Source organism: Anomaloglossus baeobatrachus, unplaced genomic scaffold (assembly GCF_048569485.1).
Source record: "Anomaloglossus baeobatrachus isolate aAnoBae1 unplaced genomic scaffold, aAnoBae1.hap1 Scaffold_2449, whole genome shotgun sequence".
NCBI classification, from domain to species: domain Eukaryota; kingdom Metazoa; phylum Chordata; class Amphibia; order Anura; family Aromobatidae; genus Anomaloglossus; species Anomaloglossus baeobatrachus.
Genome location: NW_027442065.1, coordinates 2,170 through 27,050, shown reverse-complemented (window position 1 = coordinate 27,050; position 24,881 = coordinate 2,170). Strand labels below are relative to the sequence as shown.

At 45.5% G+C, this 24,881-nt stretch overlaps 1 protein-coding gene across 2 annotated transcripts; it reads right to left on the bottom strand.

Moving 5' to 3' along the window:
- Window positions 1-897: 897 nt before the first annotated feature.
- On the bottom strand, window positions 898-24,054 carry LOC142262372 (uncharacterized). 2 transcript variants are annotated; one of them, XM_075332169.1, is made up of 5 exons: window positions 24,024-24,054; window positions 5,051-5,505; window positions 4,846-4,969; window positions 4,649-4,762; window positions 898-2,813 (listed from the first exon to the last, which is right to left on the bottom strand). In XM_075332169.1, the coding sequence occupies exons 2-5, from the start codon at window positions 5,312-5,314 to the stop codon at window positions 1,891-1,893; spliced, it is 1,425 nt and encodes a 474-aa protein (XP_075188284.1). In that variant the 5' UTR covers window positions 5,315-5,505; window positions 24,024-24,054; the 3' UTR covers window positions 898-1,890. The 2 variants fall into 2 exon arrangements, with proteins under 2 accessions (XP_075188284.1, XP_075188285.1); XM_075332170.1 differs by having other exon boundaries at window positions 898-2,810.
- Between the last annotated feature and the right edge of the window lie 827 nt (window positions 24,055-24,881).

Sequence of the window (24,881 nt, the reverse complement as noted above, 5' to 3'; positions counted from 1 at the left end):
ATTGATCCAAATTTTTGTCAATTTTTTTGGCATAAAAGCTTTGATGAATTAAGACCAGAGTGTCTTAACAACTTTCACATATCTAGGATGCATAGTGTGATTCAATTCTTCCACTGTCCTGGCCGGGTATTAATCTATACTGGCCATATAGTACAATACAAAGGGAAGGGGAAAATAATGCCCTATCACTAGGAAAAGGGGTAAGTGGCGACCCCTGACAATAACCTGCAGCTCACAGTCACTGACCTCACTAACCCTATACAGGTTCTGCACCTATCGCCGAGCAGTAATACCTCACCCTAGGCAAACCCTGATCTGGGTCCAAAGTAAGGATGGTAGATATGAGCTCTTCATCAACGCCACTAACGCTAAGAGAGACAAAAGGAAACAATACAGCGGAAACACAAATGCTACCACCTAAGCCCAGGTAGATAGCAAATGTCAAACATTTATGTTAGGATCAATTTTCACAGAAGTCTCTGGAACAACAAGAGGAGACAACCACTGCAGACCACAGTCAGGTACAACTATAAACCACACACACAAAGCACCCAAGGGTGAGCTTTATAAAGGAAGTCAGAGGCTGGCAACTCAGAGGAAAAACTGGCAGTTTCCCAGGGTCAGAAAGCCCACAGCTGCAGAAACAGAAAACTGTCAGATAACAGCACGTCCTGCCAATCTGTGGGATGTGCTAACACTCGTAGCCACCGGATTGTCTGCCAACCATGACACCTCTGTGACATCCCCTCACTATTTTTGTGCAAAATGTCTACAGCTCTGCCTTAACTCCAGAGGTTCTGAGGCAAAATCATCACATCTAAACATTAGAGAAAGACAGGCATGAAGAATATACATTTTACAAGCATTTATTAACAAAACAACAAGTTTTGAAATGCAACTATATACACTGTGATATACTTAATAGTTCCTATCTCCAATCTGGGGCTGCGCTTTTTAGTAAATAAAGCAGTTGGCAAACTGAGATTAGTGAATTATCTAAATATAATTCAGTATAAAAAAATTTCACAAATATTTCTAAAGGCTCTCAAAATACCAAACTTACTAGCAAAGTCAAGCCTGAATTTACATTTTGTGGGATCTCAGTGTGTAGAGCGAAATCTCACAAATATTTGCAGCTGCTCTAAGCACGAGACATTCCTCTCTCAACTAATCTAGCGCTGTCACATACTTCTTTAAGGTTTTACTGAACTGCTTAAGAAGGATGCCGCAGAGCTGGGGTCATAGAGCTCACTCTTCCACTGTCAGAGTGATCGCTGAGGGTTGTGGGATCTCACAATCTGTACGTTCCTTTCGGGAAAAATTAGGGACACCTCCAAAACTTTTGTTACTGGATTGTATTTAGAAAATTCACTAATCTGTGGCTCTCCACTGCTTTAGTAAATAAAAAAAGACAGCCTCAGATTTATGATAAGCACTATTGAAAGAAAAAGTCATCAAACACATTCTGCTAGAGATTCTGGGATATCACCCCTGTAACTGTGTCAGCAGCAGATCCCCCATTAACAGTGCATCATGGCCATATTTCTTGCTTCAATCTTTTTCCCTATTTTCTTCCTTCAAAACCTAGGTGTGTCTTATCGTCCGAAAAATACGATAAGTTTAAAAAGAAAGAAAATGGTTCTTTCCCTCACCAATTCTTACTTGAGAAATTGTATCCTATTTTTGGATAAAACCCTTTGAATTATACTACATCATAATGGCTTCTCCGCTCTGTTGGTTTTCTGATGGTCGGCAAGACTTGATTTACCAGTTAAACATTTCAAATATTCACAACATGAAAAAGTTCCTTCCCTGTGTGGCTTCTTCAGATGTTTAACAAGATCTGATTTCTGAGAATAACATTTTCCACATTCAGAACAGAAAAATGGTTTATCCCCTGTGTGAAGTTTTACCATGAACAACAAGAGTTGATTTCCTAGTAAAACATTTGCCACATTCCAGGCATGAAAATGGCTTCTCCCCTCTATGAGATCTTTCATGCCTAAGAAGAGCCGATTTATGAATAAAACATTTCCCACATTCTGAACATGAAAATGGCTTCTCCCCTGTGTGAGATCTTTGATGCACAATAAATTCTGATTTCCAGTTAAAACATTTCCCACACTCTGAACATGAAAATGGCTTCTCCCCTGTGTGATTTTTCTGATGTCTAACAAGATGTGATTTCAGAATAAAACATTTCCCACATTCTGAACATGAAAATGGCTTCTCCCCTGTGTGAATTCTTTGATGCTCAACAAGATTTGATTTCTGAATAAAACGTTTCCCACATTCTTGACATGAAAATGGCTTCTCCCCTGTGTGATATTTTTGATGGTCAACAAGATTTGATTTTCGAGCAAAACATTTTTTACATTGGGGGCAAGAAAACGGCTTTTCGTGTGTGTGAACTTTTTGATGTTCAGCAAAATTTGATTTCCTGGTAAAACATTTCCCACACTCTGAACATGAAAATAGCTTCTCCCCTGTGTGAATTTTCTGATGTGTAACAAGGTTTATTTTATGAATAAAACATTTCCCACACTCTGAACATGAAAATGATTTCTCCCTTGTAGGAGCCGTTTCATGTTGCACATCCCTTCTGTAACTTTTATTTTGCTTACAATTCTGTGATAAATCGGAATTTTTGACTTGTTTGAAAAGATCAGATGATAGAGCTTTCTGAGGAAGGACTGGAGGTATATCTGGGACAACAGCATGCTCTTCATCTGTATCATGTGTGATAATTTCATCATCTGTTATAAATTCTGAAGATATTAGATTTCTATCTGAACTCCCAATACAATCATCTGCTAAAAATAAACACAATGTTATTATTTTTTAATGATATTATCTTGAAAGTTAATTTATTTTTTTAAATTATAACATCAGAAATTAAATTAGGAAAAAATGTATTTTTAATCTGTTGGCCAATTTTGACATCTGTTACATCTTCGTTAATTCGGATCTCCCATTCCTAGCACCAGTTATCTGGAATATACTACAGTAAATAATCTGTACTGTTGTCACAATATGACTGCAGGATAATGAGGGACAAAGTGCTCCTATACTGTCCCTCAAGCTAGGTGACCTTAAGCTATTCCTAACCTCTGGATTACCCCTGAAGATGGAGATGCTGGAGTCTCGTGCTTTACTATTCTGCTGATGAGATCTAATCTGTAATCTCCCGGGGAAGGAAGGGGCAGGAATATGATGGAAACACAGAATAAGACAGACGGGAAAAACAGATTAAGACAGATGAAACACATTGAAAACTCACAGAAATAAAAAGTGAAAGACTAAAAAGAAAAGCAAGAGCAGGAAGGCAGCAACTAAAAGACAACAAGGGTTAATACCACAACAGCTCACAGTAATAATACACAACAACCACCCGTAAGTCTGGATCACAACACCTGACCAGATCAGTATAGGTAATCTATAACTGGCATTAATGAAATAATCCAGCCAGCATATACAGGAGGGGAGCAAATGATACCTTTTCGTCTACAGCATGGGATCAAAGACATTAACAAGCAGCCCCGCAGAGAATAACTCTTGTTAGCCTGCTCAAGTCTATGGTTCGGTGCCTGCGTCTCCCTGCACTGCTCACAGACATCAGAGAAGTTAACATGCAACGTACAAGAATCTATCATTTCCATAGATCCTGACGCTGCCATGACAGTTGGCAAAATCTGCAAAAATCTCCTTGCAACATTGATCCACAACATAGACATTTTCAAAGAGATTTTTTTTTCAAAAATTAAATAGTTACAGACAGATGCCAGATGTTTAACGGGGTTGTCCGGGACAACGATTGTGACGATGTACACTGAAAAATTACGTCAGGGCCTGGAGTGAGATTTTTGGCATAGGGAATGTCGCAGTTTGTTACGAATTAGAGAAGTGGTGGCATCACAAGCTTGTTCTGGCTGAGCTTTGCTCATTTTGGCAAAGCTGTTTAAAATTGGCATGTACACACACACACACACTCACACACACACACACACACACCAGCCTGTCTCCTCTTCACCTCTAGACTCCTGCAATTAAGACCTTTGCTCACATGACGTGATGTCGAAAAGGTTTTTAAGCAGTCCTATAATCGGCATATAAACACTGGGGCCCCTAGGAGAATGGGAGCCCTGTGAAATTGCCCAGTTTGTTCTCCCTTTCCCCTAATGCCAGTCCTGCATGCCAGCCTGTCATCTTTTCAGTTCTTTAGACTCCTGCAATTAGGAGACCTTTCGTTACATCTTGTCACATGAGTTTGAAGTCATCAGAGGTCTCAGAATAACACTAATGGGGTTCCTAAGACAGTGTAGTTCCTGAACAATTGCTCCCAAAGCTGGCCCTGACTGTAACTAGGGCTTATTTTTGGAGTAGGGCCTATTTTTCAAGTGTGCTCCACAAATCCCGTAAATTCATGCTAGGTCTTATTTTCAGGGTAGGTCTTATTTTCAGGGAAATAGGTTATTCATGAACCCTCTGCAGGTCTTTGAGTTGCCTTCATAACAACATAGAGAAGGCACTAGAAACATACAGCAGAAGAAGCAGAAGCAAAGAAAACACAGCTGAAAAAAAACAGAGCAGAAAGTCTAAAAATGTAAATACAAAATAAGTGCAAAAAGTACATGAATAGATCTCTTACTGGATAGAAATGGAGGAAACACATCCTTAGAAACATCGGGATCTTCTTGTTTACAGTCCTGTGGGAGAAGAGGACGGGGACATCTCTCTGGTGTTGTCCTCTTAATGGATAGAACTGGAGGAGACACATACAGGGACTGAATTCATTCCTTACATACAGATAATTATAGGCCGTGTGTATTTAGTCCTGTCTATTACCTGGTGATGTGAGGGGCTGGGGAACCTCCATCATGACGTCCTTGTACAGATCTTTATGTCCTTCTAAATACTCCCACTCCTCCATGGAGAAATAGACGGTGACGTCCTGACACCTTATAGGAACCTGACACATACAATGATACCGTCACCCCCGATCCCTTCATAGCGTTACTGTATAATGTCCCAGCATTCCCAGCAGTGTCACCTCTCCAGTCAGCAGCTCAATCATCTTGTAGGTGAGTTCTAGGATCTTCTGGTCATTGATGTCCTCATGTATCGGGGGGTGAGGTGGAGGCCCCATGATTGGGCTCAGGGGTCTTCCCCATCCCTCAGACACAGGGGCCTGACAGCGCTCACTAGAGGTCTGCTTCACTACTGTGTAATCCTGGTTATGGAGAGACACAGTAATAAATCTCACTCCAGACATTTCCAGAGTCCTCACCTCTCCAGTTCTGTCCATTATTCCCATAGATAAGAATGATGTAATGTGACGTCACCAGAATCTCTCACCTCTCCAGTAAGCCGGAAGAGGATCTCTAGGGTGAGGTGTAATATCCTCTCCGCCATCTTGTCCCTGTCCATATCCATCCTTCACGGGGCAATCAGGAGAATTCTCTTCAATAGAAGATCTCCACTGAGAGGATCTGATATTATAAGGACCTGAATGGGAAGGAGATGAGTCGATATGTAAAATACTGCAGATAATAATAGGAATAGGAAAAAAATTCTACATGAAATGTGCTATGTAATGATGAAAGTAGCACATTGTTTTTATAGCAATATAAATACAATGAAAAGTGATGAATTATCCATATTGCACCTAGAATGGTAATAATGAAAATGTCGGCTCATCAAGCAAAAAACAAGTCCTCACGCAACTCCATCGACGCAAAATGAATAATGTTACCGGTATCAGAAAATGGCGACACAAACTGATTTTTTCTACAAAAGTGATTTTTATTCACCACTAGAGATGAGTGAACCTGAAGTTCAGTGTTCGGTACGAACTCAGACTTTTCCAAGAAGGTGCGGAGATCGGATGCTTTATGTATGTAAACCATTCTCACGAGCATCGCTGTGCTTGGGTACGCTCGGTGCTCAGTCCGGTGTGAGCCGTTTGCAGTGTTTATCGGGTCGCACTGGGAGTAAGAACAGCATGATCGGAAGTAGTGGGCACCCCCCCAAAAAAAAAAAATATAGAAAAAAACCCACCAACCCTCCTTCAGGGGCATGTCAGTGTTTTACTGAATGCACCCTGACTGCTGTGCCCGGGTAGTAAGGGGTTAAGTTCCCCTCTCATGTCCGATTCTCCCTCCTCCCCTTCCAAAGGGTTTATCCAATGGGAATGTTCCCATAATCCCTTTCTTTCCCCTATAAATATTCCCTCTTTTCCTGGATCCGGCCTCTCCTCACCTTGTGAGATCCGGACGGTGCTGTCATTAGCCTTCCCGGTGAGAGATGACCGAAATGCTCAACCAGGCTGTCAGGGACAGAATCAGGAGGGAGGGAGACGCGTGGCTTGCTGCTATATTGGGTGAGCAGCGTTCCCCTCCCCCTGAGGCTCAACCGCAGGCTCCGGTCGGCAGGCGGCCTGCTCGCACAATCCGCCCTCCGGAGCGTCTCAGCCCTGCATGTAACTCCCCACTGCGCATGCGCGCGGGGCGCGCGCGCGCCCGGCGTGCACGCGACCCTTGTGCACGACGGGCGCGCGCGAATTGCCCTGTAGCGTCCCCACGCCCGCCCCCAACAGTGAATGCGGCGGCCGCAAGCCTATCATGCCCCTCAGGCAAAGCGGCGCCACTTGATTCAATAAACAACGTCCCTGCGCGCCAAAACCCACGTGCACCACCACCCCTGCTGCACCAGCTTACCCCTCCTCTCTTCATAGCGCCCGCACCTTATCTGATGGGAGGTAATCAGAGCCGCAGCTCCTCATCGGCTGAGGAGCCTGCTGACAGTCTGCAGCCCCCACCATCTAATATGTTACCTTCCCTGTCACACTGCATTACTTCAGAAGTGTGCAGGGTGGGGGCTGCTGCTCCCTCCAACATCATACCTCCCCAAATGTCTCAACAGTCCATGAACCCGGGGGGGGAAATGGCTTTGCCACCTGCCGCAGCTGCATTGATGGCCTTACCTCCTGCGGCTGCTGCGGTGATGGCTTTGCCTCCTGCGGCGGCCGTAGTGACGGCTGTGCCTCCTGCAGCCCCTGGAGTGATGGCCTTGCCTTTTGCAGCTCAGGTGGGTATGGCTTTGCCTCCTGTGGCTCCGCAGGCGCTGCCGTTCCAAACGGCTGCGCCTCCGGCGATGGCATTGCCAGCCGCAGTACAACCGGCGATGGCTGTGCCCCCTGAGCTACAGAACCTACCACGGGTCCTCCCTGTTCAGGATGCAGCGGGTGCTGGAAGCACGGCCCACGGTAGGCGACGCCGCGGGCGCGGAAACCGCTCCGCTGCCTCTGACTCCTCCTCACGTTCTCGCAGCCCATATAGGCGCAGGCGATACAGTAGGGACCGCAGTCGCCGCTCAGCTTATTCTGAGCGGCGGTCACGTTCATCGCGGAGAAGCCGTAGGTCTCGCTCATCAAGATGGCGTTCGCCATCAACCACGGCTGAGTCATCCGGCGACTCCATGACGTCCAGCAGGCACTCTCGTCGCACATCACGCCGCCGGAGAGATGCCGAACCCTATTTGGTTCAACCACAGGCTGCCGACTTGGTAGCGGCTCCACACGTATCGGTGAATCCCACAGATGCTCCAGCGGTCGGTGAGTACAACTATTCTGGGGCTTGGGGAGGTGCTGATAATACAGCTATGTCTTTAAAAGCTCTGCTAGCTCATTTAAATACCCCGGGTAATAAAATACTGGTTAACCCCCTATTACTTGGAAATCAGCCCGAGAAGAGATTTCAGCCTCCTCCTCGGGCTGATATACATAAGGACACGTTCTTTTGTGGTATGTCCCCTTTGGGCTCTCACCTTGACCCAGAGATGGTCACCAAAATATGGGCTAATGATTAGATAGACATTTGGTCGCTGGTTTCCACTGACGAATTTACGGTTGACAAAGAGAGGCGTTCCGCTGAACGCCCTTTTGACAAAAAACCCAGGGTCGCAAAAACTATCAATAACTGGCTGCAAGCCTTTTTTGTATTGGGAGGTGTTATGGGTCAGAAACACTCCGAACGCTGTTCGGAACTTTTTATATATGTTGATTCCATTTATAACGCATACAAAGCGCACGGCGGATCTGCGTGGTGGCGTTATGATGAGGATTTCAGGCGTCGTTTGGCCCTACAACCTCACTTAGGGTGGGGGGTTAAAGCTACTGATTCCTGGTTGCGCCTCATGATGACTCCTAAAGCCCCCTTTCATGCCGCGGCCCCTGGCAACTCCGCCGGTTCCAGTTCAGTGGCCGTCCGTAGACCCGGCACATGTTGGCAATTCAACGAAGGGCACTGCCGATTCTTTGGTCTCTGCAGGTATAAACATGAATGTTCTGCTTGCGGAGGCTCCCACGCAGCGGCAAAATGCTCCCGCCCTTCGGCGAAATTACCAACAAAGCCGTCAAACCCACCTGAGAATCGGGACGCCGGTGAGCGTAGCCGAGATGGGGCCGTGGCTCGACCGGTACCCAAATAAGGACGCGGCGGCGCAGCTGCGCTTCGGCTTCTCTTTTGGTTTCTTTATACCTTTTAAACTTAACAGAGACCCCCTTTTCGCCCGTAACCTAAAGTCTGCGACGGAGCTTCATGAGGTTTTACTTGATAAAATAAACTGTGAGTTAGAAAAAGGCAGATTAAAGGGACCCTTTGATTCGATTCCTTTTTACAACTTACGGGTGTCTCCGCTGGGGGTCGTTCCGAAGAAGGAGCCTGGGAAATTTCGTTTAATTCACCACCTTTCCCATCTGAAAGGTTTGTCCGTCAATGATGGTATACCCGAATCGGATGCGTCAGTCACGTATGTCTCTTTTGACAAAGCTGTTGCGTTAGTTAGGCAAGCGGGACCTGGGGCTTTGATGGCCAAGTCAGATATTGAGTCGGCTTTCCGCCTCCTCTCGGTCCACCCGGATTGCTACCATCTGTTGGGATGTTTCGTAGATGGTTTTTATTATTACGATACATGCCTTCCCATGGGTTTCTCAATCTCTTGCTCCTATTTTGAGCTATTCAGTTCTTTCTTAGAATGGGTCGTGAAGGTTGAATCTGGTTCCCAATCTATTATTCATTATCTTGATGACTTCCTTTTTGTTGGCCCTCAAGATTCCACCCATTGCCAGCTTCTATTGGATACGTTTTGCAGTTTGATGTCCAGATTTGGTGTTCCTTTGTCGAAGGACAAAACAGTCGGCCCCTCCCAGGTTCTTTCCTTCCTCGGTATTGAAATAGATTCCAATGCAATGCTATTCTGCCTCCCGGATGACAAGGTAGTAAAACTGCGCTCGCTGATTATGGGTTTTTGTTCGGTTCGTAGTGTGATCCTTCGTCAGATGCAATCTTTGCTGGGCCTTCTCGTATTCGCCTGTCGTGTCATGCCAATGGGCCGAGTTTTTTCCCGGAGGTTATCACTTGCCACTAATGGCATTCCCCTTCCTCATCATCGCATCAAGATTACCCCCTGCTTGAAAGCTGATTTGTTTTTCTGGAATGATTTTCTATCCAGGTATAATGGTCAAACTTGTTTCCAGGATAACGTTCTTTCCAATGAAGAAATATCACTTTTTTCCGATGCATCGGGATCGTTGGGTTTTGGCGTTATTTTTGGCGAGCAATGGTGTGCTGAGCAATGGCCTCAATCTTGGCACGCCAGAGGTTTTGTGTCCAACCTGACCCTCCTTGAATTGTTCCCCATTGTAACAGCTGTCGTGATCTGGGGCCCAGCCTTCAGAAATAAACGGATTTGATTCTGGACTGATAATATGTCCGTGGTGCACGCGATAAACCATCTGACTTCATCCTCTTTGCCAGTCCTAAAGTTACTTAGATTTTTTGTGCTGCGTTGCCTCGAGCTCAATATGTGGTTCAGGGCTCGCCATGTGCCTGGCAGGTGCAACGCTATTGCTGACTCACTTTCCCGTTTTCAATTTCAGAAATTTCGGCAGCTGTGTCCTTGGGCACAACCAGAGGGAATATCGTGTCCACCCAGCATATGGGACCTGCTGGAATGCAGCTGATGCCTTTGGTGACGTCTTCACTGGCCCCGAGGACTTGGCTGGCTTACGGTAAGGCATGGGAGGAATGGCTATTTTTTGCGGCTAATTACCCGGTTTCTACCTCTGATTCTGCTAGACTGGACGTTACCTGCCGGTATCTGTATCATCTGTATAATAAAGGTGCTTCCTGCGCGGTAGCGCGGAACCGATTGTCTGGACTTGCTTTTCATTTCAAGCTTCGAGGTTGGTCGGACGTTACTAAGTTTTTTATAGTTCAGCAAGCAGTTAAGGGGTGGGGTAGGGGGCAGCCCATAAGGGAGTGTAGAAGGCCGGTTTCCTTTAGCCTTCTTTCTCGTATCATCGGACATATCTCCGCTGTTTGTCCTCCTCCTTTCGAGTCTGCCCTCTTCTCCGCCTCTTTTGCTATTGCCTTTTTTGGCGCATTGCGCATTAGCGAGTTGGTTTCTCCTGCCAGAGGCACTCATGGGGGCCTTCGGCACGACGACATCGCATTGTGTAATGGGGGTTTAAGGATTAGAATTCGGAAATCTAAGACCGATCAAACCGGAAATGGCTGCTGGATATCTTTGTTTGCTATTCATGGCCCAGTATGCCCTGTTACATTGACCCTTAACTATATCGCTTTGCGCCATGGTAGTTCTTCCTTCCTAGTCCATGAAGATGGTTCCCCTCTGACGAGATTCCAATTTTAAGCTGTTTTTAGAAAATGTTTACGGTTCCTGGGCTTTCCCGCCGGCGAATTTGGTACTCACTCCTTCCGGATTGGGGCGGCGACTGAGGCCGCTCGGGCGGGATTGCCTAATGAAGTCATTCAACGCATAGGCCGGTGGCGTTCCGCGTGTTTTGCGAGATATATTAGACCAGAATTACTGCTTCTTTAATCAATTTTCTTTTGCACAGGTTTGCCTTCTTGTACATGTGTCACTGACACTTTCTTCTTCTAGGAGCTACCAAGCCTGTCATTTGGTTATTGGGACACTCCTATATTTTCTGGGCAGGACAGCGGGCTGAGAATCGACCTGGAGGACGTGCCCTTGGCTTTCGTGGCTTCGAAGTCAATTGGAGAGGCGTCAGGGGTCTCATATGGCCTCAAGTTATACCGGAGGTTGTGGAAATTGCGAGGTCTGCTTTAACTCCAGTGGTCCTCGTCATTCACGCCGGGGGAAATGACCTCGGTGCCCGCCGTTTGGCGGAGCTTATCACTACAATGAGGTCTGACGTGGACAAGTTTCATACCTTTTTCCCTGAACTTGTCCTTGTTTGGTCCGAGGTCATTTCCCGGCCTGTTTGGCGAGGGGCTCAAGAAGCTGCAGCTCTGGAGCGTTCGAGGCGGACACTCAACTCACGTATTTCGCGTTTTGTCCGCTATAAGGCAGGGATCGTCGTTAGACACTGGCAATTGGAAGGGGACAATTCCTCCCTGATGTTGAACGATGGCGTTCATTTGAATAACATTGGCCTAGACATATTTTTATCAGGCCTGCAAGACGGTATTGAGCAGGCCTTGTTCATTATGGGTGGGGGTCGGAGCACAGTCTAGGGCCTCTGCTCCTCCGTGGCGGTTTCAAGGAACACAGTTCAATTACGAAAGCTAAAGTGCGCCGGAAGTCCGGCCTGGCACAAAGTTTCGTTTTGAAAGTGGTTATTTATAATGGTTAATTGTGCTGTGACCGACCTCCATCCACAACAAAAGATGAGAGATGTTTACCAATTTTATAAAGCTCTCCTAATAAAGTTTGTATTTTGGTTAACTTGTCTCGGAGTGGTTAATCGGACATGGGAGGGTTTTGGTTGAGGGTAATCTGGTCTCAGCAGTCTTCAGGGGCATGTCAGTGTTTTACTGAATGCACCCTGACTGCTGTGCCCGGGTAGTAAGGGGTTAAGTTCCCCTCTCATGTCCAATTCTCCCTCCTCCCCTTCCAAAGGGTTTATCCAATGGGAATGTTCCCATAATCCCTTTCTTTCCCCTATAAATATTCCCTCTTTTCCGGGATCCGGTCTCTCCTCACCTTGTGAGATCCGGACGGTGCTGTCCCACCCTCCCTCCCTAGTTTTTGGTTATTCTTTTAAAGTCACAGCGGTTTCAAGGAACACAGTTCAATTACGAAAGCTAAAGTGCGTCGGAAGTCCGGCCTGGCACAAAGTTTCGTTTTGAAAGTGGTTATTTATAATGGTTAATTGTGCTGTGACCGACCTCCATCCACAACAAAAGATGAGAGATGTTTACCAATTTTATAAAGCTCTCCTAATAAAGTTTGTATTTTGGTTAACTTGTCTCGGAGTGGTTAATCGGACATGGGAGGGTTTTGGTTGAGGGTAATCTGGTCTCAGCAGTCTGTGGAAGTGATCTGTTTATGGCTGCATGTGGGTGGAGACGCGAACTGCCCAATTAATGACTTTAAATGAAGTTTAAGTCAAGTTTGGGTCCTACTGCAGTTTCACCAAACAAATTTAGTAATGTTTAATAAAAACAGACTTCAAGCAACAGTCTCCTTATTAACCTATGGTGGATAAAGGTTTAGCTGCCTGTCAAGCTTCACACGCCTCAGGGCACATGTAGGGAGGACAGAACAAGGGCTTATATTTTATGTATACTCAAAAAAGCCCCAAAAATTCTACTAGGGCTTATTTTCAGGGTTTCATGGAAACAGTGTAGAAAAAGCTGATGGTGCCTCCTCCCCCATGCACGGAGGATATGGTCACTGCTGAGTATTTATATCAGCCCCAGTTAGAAGGGAAGTAAGATGAAAATAACAAATACTTAAATACAGAACTACTCTCCCCCCCAAATGTGTGAAATATAGGAAGATACCACTGTCAATCCAAATCTTATTAGCTCCAATCAGGTAAAGAAAACAGCCACATATACAAAATAATAAGTGTTACAAAATAGCTAAGAAATATTTACATGTGGTCATAAACATATATTATGACAGTGTCCGACTTTCAGTCATACGGATAGCTCAGATGAGGTTTTAGTTATTGCTCAGTATACAGTGATCTGTGGTTGCATACGCGCTCCCAGCACTGACTGACAGCAGGTTCTAATGCTGAGCGGCTTGTTAGTCACTGTAGGGGGGCAGGGTATATACCGTATTTTTCGTTTTATAAGACGCACCCCAAATTTAGAGAAAAAAAACGAAAAAAACCATGGGGTCCGTTTTATAATCCGGTAATGTCTTACCGGAGGGGAGTGGCAGCGGTGGTCACAGGAGGCAGGGGCAGTGCTGGAGTAGGCGATGCTGCGGGTGATGCAGAGGAGGACCCAGATACTCACTGCGGGCTGAGGTGCTGCTCTGTCCTGGTACTGTGGGTTCTGCTCTTTCATGGGGCACCGGGCTCTGCTCTTCTCTGCACTGGGGCTTCAAACAAATGGCGTCCGGAGTCAGCGCCTGCGCTAATGAGAGCTTGAGCTGAGATCTCCATCTGTGCATGCGCCGACTCTGGGCACCAATAGTTGAAGTACTACCTGCCCTTGGCCACCAGATGCCTGCCGTCGCCTGCCATACAGATGGCGGTCGCACAGATGCCCACCGCCGGCCACACAGACGCCTGCCGCCGGTCACACAGATGCTATATTCGGATTTTAAGAAACACCCCTAATTTTTCTCCCAAAGTTTTGGGAGGAAAAGTGTGTCTTATAATCCGAAAAAAACGTATGTGGTAACAATAGAACATTTCCCTTATTTTCCGACCAGTATCGCTCGACATCAGCAATAAAAACTCGATGCTGAAGTTGGTTTCTTATTGGTCCAGTTTCTTATTCGGGGCTGAAGTCAGTTTCTTATTTGGATTTTTTTTCAGTTTTTTTTTTTTACAGGTTTAACAACAAATGTAAAACAATCACAATACAGTGTGGAGTCATTAACCCTTTCCATAACGCACTTTGATGCCACGTTTTATCACTTTTGTTGGTGCTTTTCAGTGTATTCACATCTGAGCTCCGCACTGCAGTGTAGTGTATTGGTTTTATTTTTGTTGCTAAAAACCTGTAAAAAAAACCCCAAAACATAGAAAAAAATAATAAGAATTCCACTTCAGCGTCATCATAAAAAGCCATTTTTTGTAATTCTGGCCAGTGTCACTTTATGAGGTGATAACTCTGGAGCTTCCTCGGATCCCGGTGATTCTAACATTGTTTTTTCCTCACATATTGTGGTTCAGGATAGTTATAAATTTAGGACAATAATTTTTGCTGTATTTCTGAAGCAAGCGGAAAATTGATGAAAATTTTAAAATATTTTTTTTTTCTGCCCATAAACCAGAGATTCTGTCATATAAATAGATAATAAATCACATTCTCCACATGTCACTTTACATCAGCACAAGTTTTGATACAACATTTTTGGGGTTAGGAAGTTAGAAGGGGTCAAAGTTCATCAGGAATTTCACATTTTCAACAAAATTTACAAATCCATTTTTTAGGGCCCACATCACATTTGCAGTGACTTTGAGAGGCCGAGGTGGCAGAAAATTCCCAATAGTGACCCCATTCCAAAAATTGCACCCCTCAAAGTGCTCAAAACCACATCAAAGAAGTTTATTAACCCTTCAGGTGCTTCACAGGAACTAAAGCGATGGTGAATGAAAAAAAAATATCATTTTGCCTAAAAATGTTGCTTTAACCCCAATTTATTCACTTTTAGAAGAAATAGCACAACAAAATGGACCCCAAAATTTATTCCCCTGGTTCTTCTGAGTTTTGGGACAGCTATAAATACTGTACATGTTTTTAAACCCAGCTTAGTGGAAAGGACAATTCATGATATGTTATGGCCTTATGCCAATATGTTCATAAATGGGACTAGTGAAACCTGTAGTAACATATCGGGAAATTTAATGTGTAATGATTCCTGCCAAAACACATGATATTCAAGGGAGCTTTTCAGATAATATTGCTTTTAGTTTTAATATACATAGTAGTAAAATTTGTGGCAAAGTCAATTATAGTGTCCTATTAAAAACGATACCTCTTGGTCATGGTATGGTGTTTTCCGAGTGATCTTCCTCTAGTGGAATACTGATGATGGAAAATAATCCCTGGGATCAAGGACCGATTGTGATACCAATGTGATATGACTGAAGAATGAGTGAGATTATATAGGGATCATAATCAAAAGATATAGTGATCCCAGATATTAATTGATCCATCAATTATTCAGTATCAGAGAGAGATGTCCTCTGGCTGACCCATTTTTACCATGATGAAGAATACGTGTCAGACAGATCTTGAGTAAACCACAATTATGAGGAAGTAACGTTTACAGTTCCACAGTCAGGAAACTCGTGGTTAGTTGACAACAGGTGTAAGGAAGCTGGCATGTAAAATTCACGGCTCCTTGCAATATCTCCAGGAAACTGTGGTTGGCCAGTGGTCAACTGGCAAAATGTGCAGGAAACTACTGGTGCCCACAGCAGCTTGTGGTCAAGTTACATGAACATGACTCAGCTGTAACATGCTGGTCACCAATTCACCACCCAGTGCACATGACGTACAAAGATTTGCTATAAAAAGACAGGACTCGCTTAGTGAAGTTGGGAACATTTCCAGGGCGCTCAAGTGGATGCACTGTTCCAGTGATGCAGATGTTGTTTCCTTCTCACTAATAGAGTCCCTCCGATGAGAAAGGCGTGCTACAACATACGGTAATGTTGATGCATATTTCTGTTATTGTATATGATTCTATGACTATAAAAGTAGTTCTAATGCCTATGTACCATTGATTATTCATGTGCTATTAAAATAAATAATATCTTGCTATAAAGAATCTTAATATTCGTGCCTGCTTAGGATATCAGTGAGCGCTTCGTAAGTACGGGCTTTCAGCCCCTTTTTAGGAGAATTTAGCAAGACACTAGGAAATAGTGCCAGCCCTCCTGCAGAGATGTGAGTGTTGTCTGCAGGAGAACATAGCTGGCCGTGTCCACGATCAGGGTTTGGGCTGCTGCGGATCTTAGATATATTCTCCCCGCGGACAACACTCTCGTCTCCGCAGCAAACAACTGACATGCTGCCGCTTGGGAAGCTGCGCCACAAGTCCGTTTATGCTACAGAGATAAGAAGCACAGTGGGTAGGAGAATTCTAAAAATCCTTCCACAGGACGCAGCCAAAACACTCTGTGTCCAAAATGTTCATCGTGGACACATAGCCTAAAAAGCTAGTATGGATGAATGGATGGATGGATAGACAGACAGAGGTAAAACACATATATAATGTCCCACCCCCTGCATATTCTAAACTGGCACCCTTTAGTCACTTTCATGTTTCACTAAAGGGTCATTCCGTGTCAAGTGGACCAGTTTTAAAAATCATCCCCACTCGACGTTCTCCGATTTTGCTGAAAATTTATAAGGATGTACATGTATGTTTGAAAAGAGGTTCTGTAAATTTTTAGGGCCAGATCTCAAATATATTGGGCACTGTTGACCTTTCACTGGAGGCCCCCCCCAAGCCTGCGGCTTCAGCTAAGAGGATTTTGCAAACTTTGGCACATAGCCATTAGAGTTCTATACTGGCTATGATGCTGAAATTTGGCACACTAGCTCAACTTTTGCTTCTAAACGCGATAAAATTATTACCGGCTATGACAAAACAATATTTCGGCCGCAATTTTGTGTCAAAGTAGCTTGCAAAACGCCTCGCATAAAATTTATGCCAAACTTTGCCCATATATAACTCAAGACCAAAAACCAATAGGAACTGGTGCTTTACCCTGTACAACAAACATCTTCATGACTTTGCATTGCTGCAATATCACGGTCAAAGCATATGTATTTGTGGAAATATTCACACCCACATATGATGACAAACTTAAAAAAAAACAAATTTTACCTATTTTTAGGTAAAATTTCCCAAAAAGTGTACCCCTAAAATATATTAATTCTGTTATCATTTGAAAGAGCACATTTTCCTCTACAAGGATCATTGGGGGTTTTTTGGAGTCTCTCCATTTAAGAAAAGAAAAATGCCACTGAACATGGTGTTATTTATTAATACGCAATGAATGCTAACTGCACTATTCAAACCCTTGCGTTGGTCCATGGTGGTTATACCACAACCAATTCCCTAAGAATTGGTATTATAATCCTATTAGCAATTGTAATAATGCTGTCTTTCGGGAATTGGCAGCCCCATCGCCTAGGAGCCATGGCCGATAGCCGTGCAAGGCAAGTCGCGGGTGGTCTCTTTATCGCAGGTTCCAAAGCCTGAGGGTGGGTGTCTTTGTCTAGGATCCCAAGCCTAATATTGGGTATCTTTTGTTGGTTCCCAAGCCATAATGTTCAGTCTAAGTAAGTGGTCTGGAATTGTTGCTGAATTTGCAACATAATCGGTTCAGAGAAGCTGTATTGTCGGCCCATTGCTGTTGCAGCTGGTGCTGGAATTATTGCAATGATCGACTGCTCGGGAATCCAGCATGTATCATTTCTCACAGGCCAGTGAAAGAAGCTAGCTGCTCCATGAGGATGCATAAAATGTATTAATGCATCATGGTCGTCGACTGAAATTTCAGAAATATTTCCAATCCACCAGTTCCTATCATTAATGCAGGCAATGTATTGCCCAGGCTGGAGGTTTGCAATTGGCACAAAAGGCATTTCTGATCTGACAGATCCATCTACATGGGCAATGAAAGATGAAGGGTCATTTGACACCCTTGAAATGCGAATCTTTTTGTCATCAATTTCATTCTCCATCACTAAAAAATAAATAATATATGCATTAAAATGTAACAATAGTCAATAGGTTTATAGGTTTTTGATTATAATAGACATTGCTAGCAACAATACAACTCTGTAACATGTGATAAGAATCTGAAAATCAAACACAAAATCAATGCATTCCGTGCATACATAACACCATGTTCAGTGGCATTTTTCTTTTCTTAAATGGAGAGACTCCAAAAAACCCCCCAATGATCCTTGTAGAGAAAAATGTGCTCTTTCAAATGATAACAGAATTAATATATTTTAGGGGTACCCTTTTTGGGAAATTTGACCTAAAAATAGGTAAAATTCGTTTTTTTTAAGTTTTTCATCATATGTGGATGTGAATATTTCCACAAATACATATGCTTTGACCGTGATATTGCAGCAATGCAAAGTCATGAAGATGTTTGTTGTACAGGGTAAAGCACCAGTTCCTATTGGTTTTTGGTCTTGAGTTATATATGGGCAAAGTTTGGCATAAATTTTATGCGAGGCATTTTGCAAGCTACTTTGACACAAAATTGCGGCCGAAATATTGTTTTGTCATAGCCGGTAATAATTTTATCGTGTTTAGCAGCAAAAGTTGAGCTAGTATGCCAAATTTCAGCATCATAGCCAGTATAGAACTCTAATGGCTACATGCCAAAGTTTGCAAAATCCTCTTAGCTGAAGCCGCAGGCTTGGGGGGGGGCCTCCAGTGAAAGGTCAACAGTGCCCAATGTATTTGAGATCTGGCCCTAAAAATTTACAGAACCTCTTTTCAAACATACATGTACATCCTTATAAATTTTCAGCAAAATCGGAGAACGTCGAGTGGGGACCACTGGTCCACTTGACACGGAATGACCCAAATGTCAGTTGTACCATGTTTGAAATTGTTAATAAAACGAAGTTAAAAAAAAAAAAGTGGGCACCGAAGAGCGTTTTTGAAAGGGTTAAATGACCTTGGGCCACTGATCTCACACCATCATTATATAGTGAGGTCTCGCATCAAATTCAGGTCACTCCAGCCCGGCCCAAATGGGTTCTTGGGATCAGAACTGGCAGCAAAGTGGGCAAATAGCCAATTTTCACAGATTTACATGAGTAACTGGTGTTCTGTAAAGTTCTCTTCCGGCTGATGTAAATGGGTTTGTGTCACTAATTAGTAATCACAAAGGGAAAGCCGCCATTGTTCTCTGATTTCAGTCTATTCACAAATTATTATGGTTTTACCTATATAGATCAGTGGCCCAAGGCCATTTAACCCTTTCCATAAAGCCCTTCGGTGCAGGTTAGATGGACATTTTTGTGCCAGTATTATCACTTTTGTTGCTGCTCCTCAGTGTTTTCACATCCGGGCTCCGCACTGCAGGGGATTAAATTGTTGTCATTTTTTATTTTTGTTGTTAAACCTTGTATTGAATAGATTGGTATATGGGAATGCCTTGGATAATTGAGTTGGAGGCTATATTCCCCTTGGGAATAATATATGCAGTGACATCAGCCATTTTTATTAAATGTATTTGGGTGTGTTTTGTTTTTTTCTCGTTCCTCCATTCAATAAATTGGTATATAGGAAGGCTTTTTGCTAGTCTAAGGGTGGCTTTACACGCTACGACATTGCTAAAGCGATCTCGTTAGGGTCACGGAATTTGTGACGCACATCCGGCCGATTTAGCGATGTTGTTGCGTGTGACACCTATTAGAGATTTTGAATCGTTGCAAAAACGTTCAAAATCGCTCATCGGTGACATGCCCCCTCTTCCCAAATATCGTTGCTGCTGCAGTAACGATGTTGTTCCTCGTTCCTGCGGCAGCACACATCGCTACGTGTGACACCGCAGGAACGAGGAACCTCTCCTTACCTGCATCCCGCCAGCAATGAGGAAGGAAGGAGGTGGGCGGGATGTTCGTCCCGCTGATCTCAACCCCTCCGCTTTGATTGGGCGGCCGCTTAGTGACGTCGCTGTGACGCTGCACGAACCGCCCCCTTAAAAAGGAGGCTGTTTGCCGGTCATAGCGACGTCGCTAGGCAGGTATGTGCGTGTGACGCTGCCGTAGCGATAATGTTCGCTACGGCAGCGATCAAACACATATCGGCCGTACAATGGGGGCGGGTGCTATCACGCTCGACATTGCTAGCATCGGCTAGCGATATTGCAGCGTGTAAAGCCCGCTTATGTAGAGGGAGGGTCGACAGTCTATGTTGGTGTCATGACTTTTAATTTAAATTACAATGTTCACAATTAACTTTGTCAAGTAACAGGTGTATATGGTTTTATCTTATGGAATAGGTATATAAGGATGTTTTATGTATTGTTCACATGCCTATGATTAAGAACTTTGTTCGATACGCTTCAGGTGTTTAGGGTCTGCGTCCCCACATGAATTTTTTAATCTTGACATGTAAATAAAATATTGAAGATTTTAATGAAGAGACGAGGGTGCCAGAATTTTCCTTTTTTAAAAAAAAAAAAAAACACAAAAAAACTCCTGCCGAATAAGAAACCAACTTCAGCATCATTATAAAAGCAAACAAATAATAAAGACGACGACAGGAACAGGGAAATTAAGGCGAGAAAATACCGGAAAAAGACACAAAATTTACTGGAATGTCCAAACAAAAAAAAAACCAATGAAATAGAGACATCCCTGTACCAGAAGCCAATTGACCGTCCAACATGCCTGAAATAGGACAGTTTCCATCCAAAACACATAAAAAACTCTATAGTGTACAGTCAGGCCATCAGGTAAAATTGGATATGTTCCAACACTACAGATAGAGACAATCACCTTCAGGGCCTCAGAAAGACCTTTTTGAATCAAGGCTACCCCCCAAGAAAAAATTGAAAACCAGATTACAAGAGCCACCAGAATATCAAGAAACCATCTCCTACATTATAAAACTAAAGAAGAAAACAGCCGGGTACCTCTTGTGATCACCTACAATCCAAATCTGGAGGTGTTAAGAGGAGCTGCACGGAAACTACAACCATTACTGCAAAAAGGTGCTCAATTAAAATCTATTTTTCCAGACCCCCCACTTCTGTGTTTTAGGCAGCCCCCGAATCCAAGAAGCATCATTGTCAGAAGCTCCCTGTCCTCTCCAACAACAGGAACATTTCCCTGCAACCAGAAAAAATGTAAGACCTGTCCATTTATACTGACAACGGACAAGATAAAGATTCCCAGATCACATCAGGACTACAGGATCCCAGTTACCTTCAGCTGCACCACAACTAATGGGGTGTACTTAATTATATGTACCAAATGTCCAACTGGGGGTCTGTATGTAGGGGAGACAGGACAATAGCTCAGGACAAGGATGAATTCTCATCACCACACAATTAGAGAATAAAGGATAGATCTACCTGTGGCCAAACATTTCTGTACCCAGATCACAGCATCATGGACATGAAATTGCTGGTATTGAAAGGAAACTTCAAATCCAAGAGACACTGGAGAGTCTGGGTGTACAAACTTATGACGACCGGTGACACAATCAGAGCAGGAATGAAGGTGTCACATGGATTTATGTCTTGTTACATCAATTAAGAAATGTGTTCCTCAGACTATCTGGGGGCATCACAACTCTGGACCAGACCTCAATCAGAGGACAATAAAACTTTCACACTCCTTATCTATGAAGTGCTGCAATAATTACTGCCACAACTGATTGTCCCCTTGCCATACTGATAGTTCTGCTTCACATAACTTGTCTTATTTACTGCTCCATTCTATGTCCTGTTGTGTATAAATATGTGACTCTTCAGATTTTGTGTTATACTGAGCCTGATGAAGAGACCTGAGTAGTCTGGAAAGCTGCTATTATTACCATCTTTTCAGTTAGCCATTAAAAGGTATCAACCAATGAGGACTTCAGTTCTTTTAAACAATTTTTTTATCTCTACGGATGAGTCTAGAATGTATGGGCTCCTATCAGGTTAGTGGGCGTGACCAGCTTGGTTGGGGGCATGACCAGCTTGGTTAGGGGCGTGACAATGTGTCCATTATAATCATGCAAGAGGGGCTTCTCTCCCCCTCCTGTGGCTTCTCCCGCCCTCCTGTGGCTTCTCTCCCCCTCCTGTGGCTTCTCCCCCCCTCATGTGGCTTCTCTCCCCCTCGTGTGGCTTCTCCCCCCCCTCCTGTGGCTTCTCCCCCCCCTCCTGTGGCTTCTCCCCCCTCCTGTGGCTTCTCTCCCCCCCTCCTGTGTCTTCTCTCCCCCCTCCTGTGGCTTCTCCCCCCTCCTGTGGCTTCTCCCCCCTCCTGTGGCTTTTCCCCCTCCTGTAGCTTCTCCCCCCTCCTGTAGCTTTTCTCCCTCCTGTAGCTTCTCTCCCCCTCCTGTAGCTTCTCTCCCCCTCCTGTAGCTTCTCTCCCCCTCCTGTAGCTTCTCTCCCCCTCCTGTAGCTTCTCTCCCCCCTCCTGTAGCTTCTCTCCCCCTCCTGTGGCTTCCCCCCACCTCCTGTGGTTTCTCCCCCTCCTGTGGCTTCTCGCTGCCTCCTGTGGTTTCTCCTTCCTCCTGTGGCTTCTGCCCCCTCCTGTGGCTTCTCCCCCCCTTCTGTGGCTTCTGCCCCTCCTGTGGCTTCTCCCCCCTCCTGTGGCTTCTCCCCCTCCTGTGGCTTCTCCCCCCCCCCTCCTGTGGCTTCTCCCCCCCCCCTCCTGTAGCTTCTCCCCCTCCTGTAGCTTCTCTCCCCCTCCTGTAGCTTCTCTCCCCCTCCTGTAGCTTCTCTCCCCCTCCTGTAGCTTCTCTCCCCCTCCTGTAGCTTCCCCCCACCTCCTGTGGTTTCTCCCCCTCCTGTGGCTTCTCTCCCCCTCCTGTGGCTTCTCGCTGCCTCCTGTGGTTTCTCCTTCCTCCTGTGGCTTCTGCCCCCTCCTGTGGCTTCTGCCCCTCCTGTGGCTTCTCCCCCCTCCTGTGGCTTCTCCCCCCCCTCCTGTGGCTTCTCCCCCCCCTCCTGTGGCTTCTCTCCCCCCTCCTGTAGCTTCTCTCCCCCTCCTTTGGCTTCTCTCCCCCTCCTGTAGCTTCTCTCCCCCTCCTGTAGCTTCTCTCCCCCTCCTGTGGCTTCCCCCCACCTCCTGTGGTTTCTCCCCCTCCTGTGGCTTCTCTCCCCCTCCTGTGGCTTCTCGCTGCCTCCTGTGGTTTCTCCTTCCTCCTGTGGCTTCTGCCCCCTCCTGTGGCTTCTCCCCCCCTTCTGTGGCTTCTGCCCCTCCTGTGGCTTCTCCCCCCCTCCTGTGGCTTCTCCCCCCCCTCCTGTGGCTTCTCTCCCCCCTCCTGTGGCTTCTCTCCCCCCTCCTGTGGCTTCTCTCCCCCTCCTGTGGCTTCTCCCCCCTCCTGTGGCTTCTCCCCCCTCCTGTGGCTTCTCTTCCCCTCTTGTGGCTTCCCCCCACCTCCTGTGGTTTCTCCCCCCTCCTGTGGCTTCTCCCCCCTCCTGTGGCTTCTCCCCCCCTCCTGTGGCTTCTCCCCCCCTCCTGTGGCTTCTCCCCCCCCTCCTGTGGCTTCTCCCCCCCTCCTGTGGCTTCTCCCCCCCTCCTGTAGCTTCTCCCCCCCTCCTGTGGCTTCTCCCCCCTCCTGTGGCTTCTCCCCATCTCCTGTGGCTTTGCACCCTTGCACACCCCATCTGGAGCTTTTACCCCCAGACCCCCGCTTCTATTATAATCACCTCTATGACCACATGGACATCAGGCTGCATTTTGAACACGTCCCATCATATGACAAGTTATGTCATACCTGTCTGGAGCCCGTACATTCTAGCATCTCCCTTATCTCTTCTGGCTAACACGGTATAAAGATATATTTGACCTGTATCAAAACAATATGGAAATGAGCCGGTGAGGAATAGCAGGAAACTGGTCCTGAAGTGGTTAAAGCTAAAAATAGCTATGATATGAAGGGGTTAATGATAATGGTGACCCCAAAATAATGGAGACTCTGCACCTACCTCCTCCTGCAGAGCCGCACACTGGATATATAATAACCTGCACCTACCTCCACCTGCAGAGCCGCACACTAGATATATAATAACCTGCACCTACCTCCACCTGCAGAGCCGCACACTAGATATATAATACCCTGCACCTACCTCCACCTGCAGAGCCGCACACTAGATATATAATACCCTGCACCTACCTCCACCTGCAGAGCCGCACACTAGATATATAATACCCTGCACCTACCTCCACCTGCAGAGCCGCACACTAGATATATAATACCCTGCACACACCTCCACCTGCAGAGCCGCACACTAGATATATAATACCCTGCACCTACCTCCACCTGCAGAGCCGCACACCAGATATATAATACCCTGCACCTACCTCCTCCTGCAGAGCCGCACACTAGATATATAATACCCTGCACCTACCTCCACCTGCAGAGCCGCACACTAGATATATAATAACCTGCACCTACCTCCACCTGCAGAGCCGCACACTAGATATATAATAACCTGCACCTACCTCCACCTGCAGAGCCGCACACTAGATATATAATACCCTGCACCTACCTCCACCTGCAGAGCCGCACACTAGATATATAATACCCTGCACCTACCTCCACCTGCAGAGCCGCACACTAGATATATAATACCCTGCACCTACCTCCACCTGCAGAGCCGCACACTAGATATATAATACCCTGCACACACCTCCACCTGCAGAGCCGCACACTAGATATATAATACCCTGCACCTACCTCCACCTGCAGAGCCGCACACCAGATATATAATACCCTGCACCTACCTCCTCCTGCAGAGCCACACACTAGATATATAATACCCTGCACCTACCTCCACCTGCAGAGCCGCACACTAGATATATAATAACCTGCACCTACCTCCACCTGCAGAGCCGCACACTAGATATATAATAACCTGCACCTACCTCCACCTGCAGAGCCGCACACTAGATATATAATACCCTGCACCTACCTCCACCTGCAGAGCCGCACACTAGATATATAATAACCTGCACCTACCTCCACCTGCAGAGCCGCACACTAGATATATAATACCCTGCACCTACCTCCACCTGCAGAGCCGCACACTAGATATATAATACCCTGCACCTACCTCCACCTGCAGAGCCGCACACTAGATATATAATACCCTGCACCTACCTCCACCTGCAGAGCCGCACACTAGATATATAATACCCTGCACCTACCTCCACCTGCAG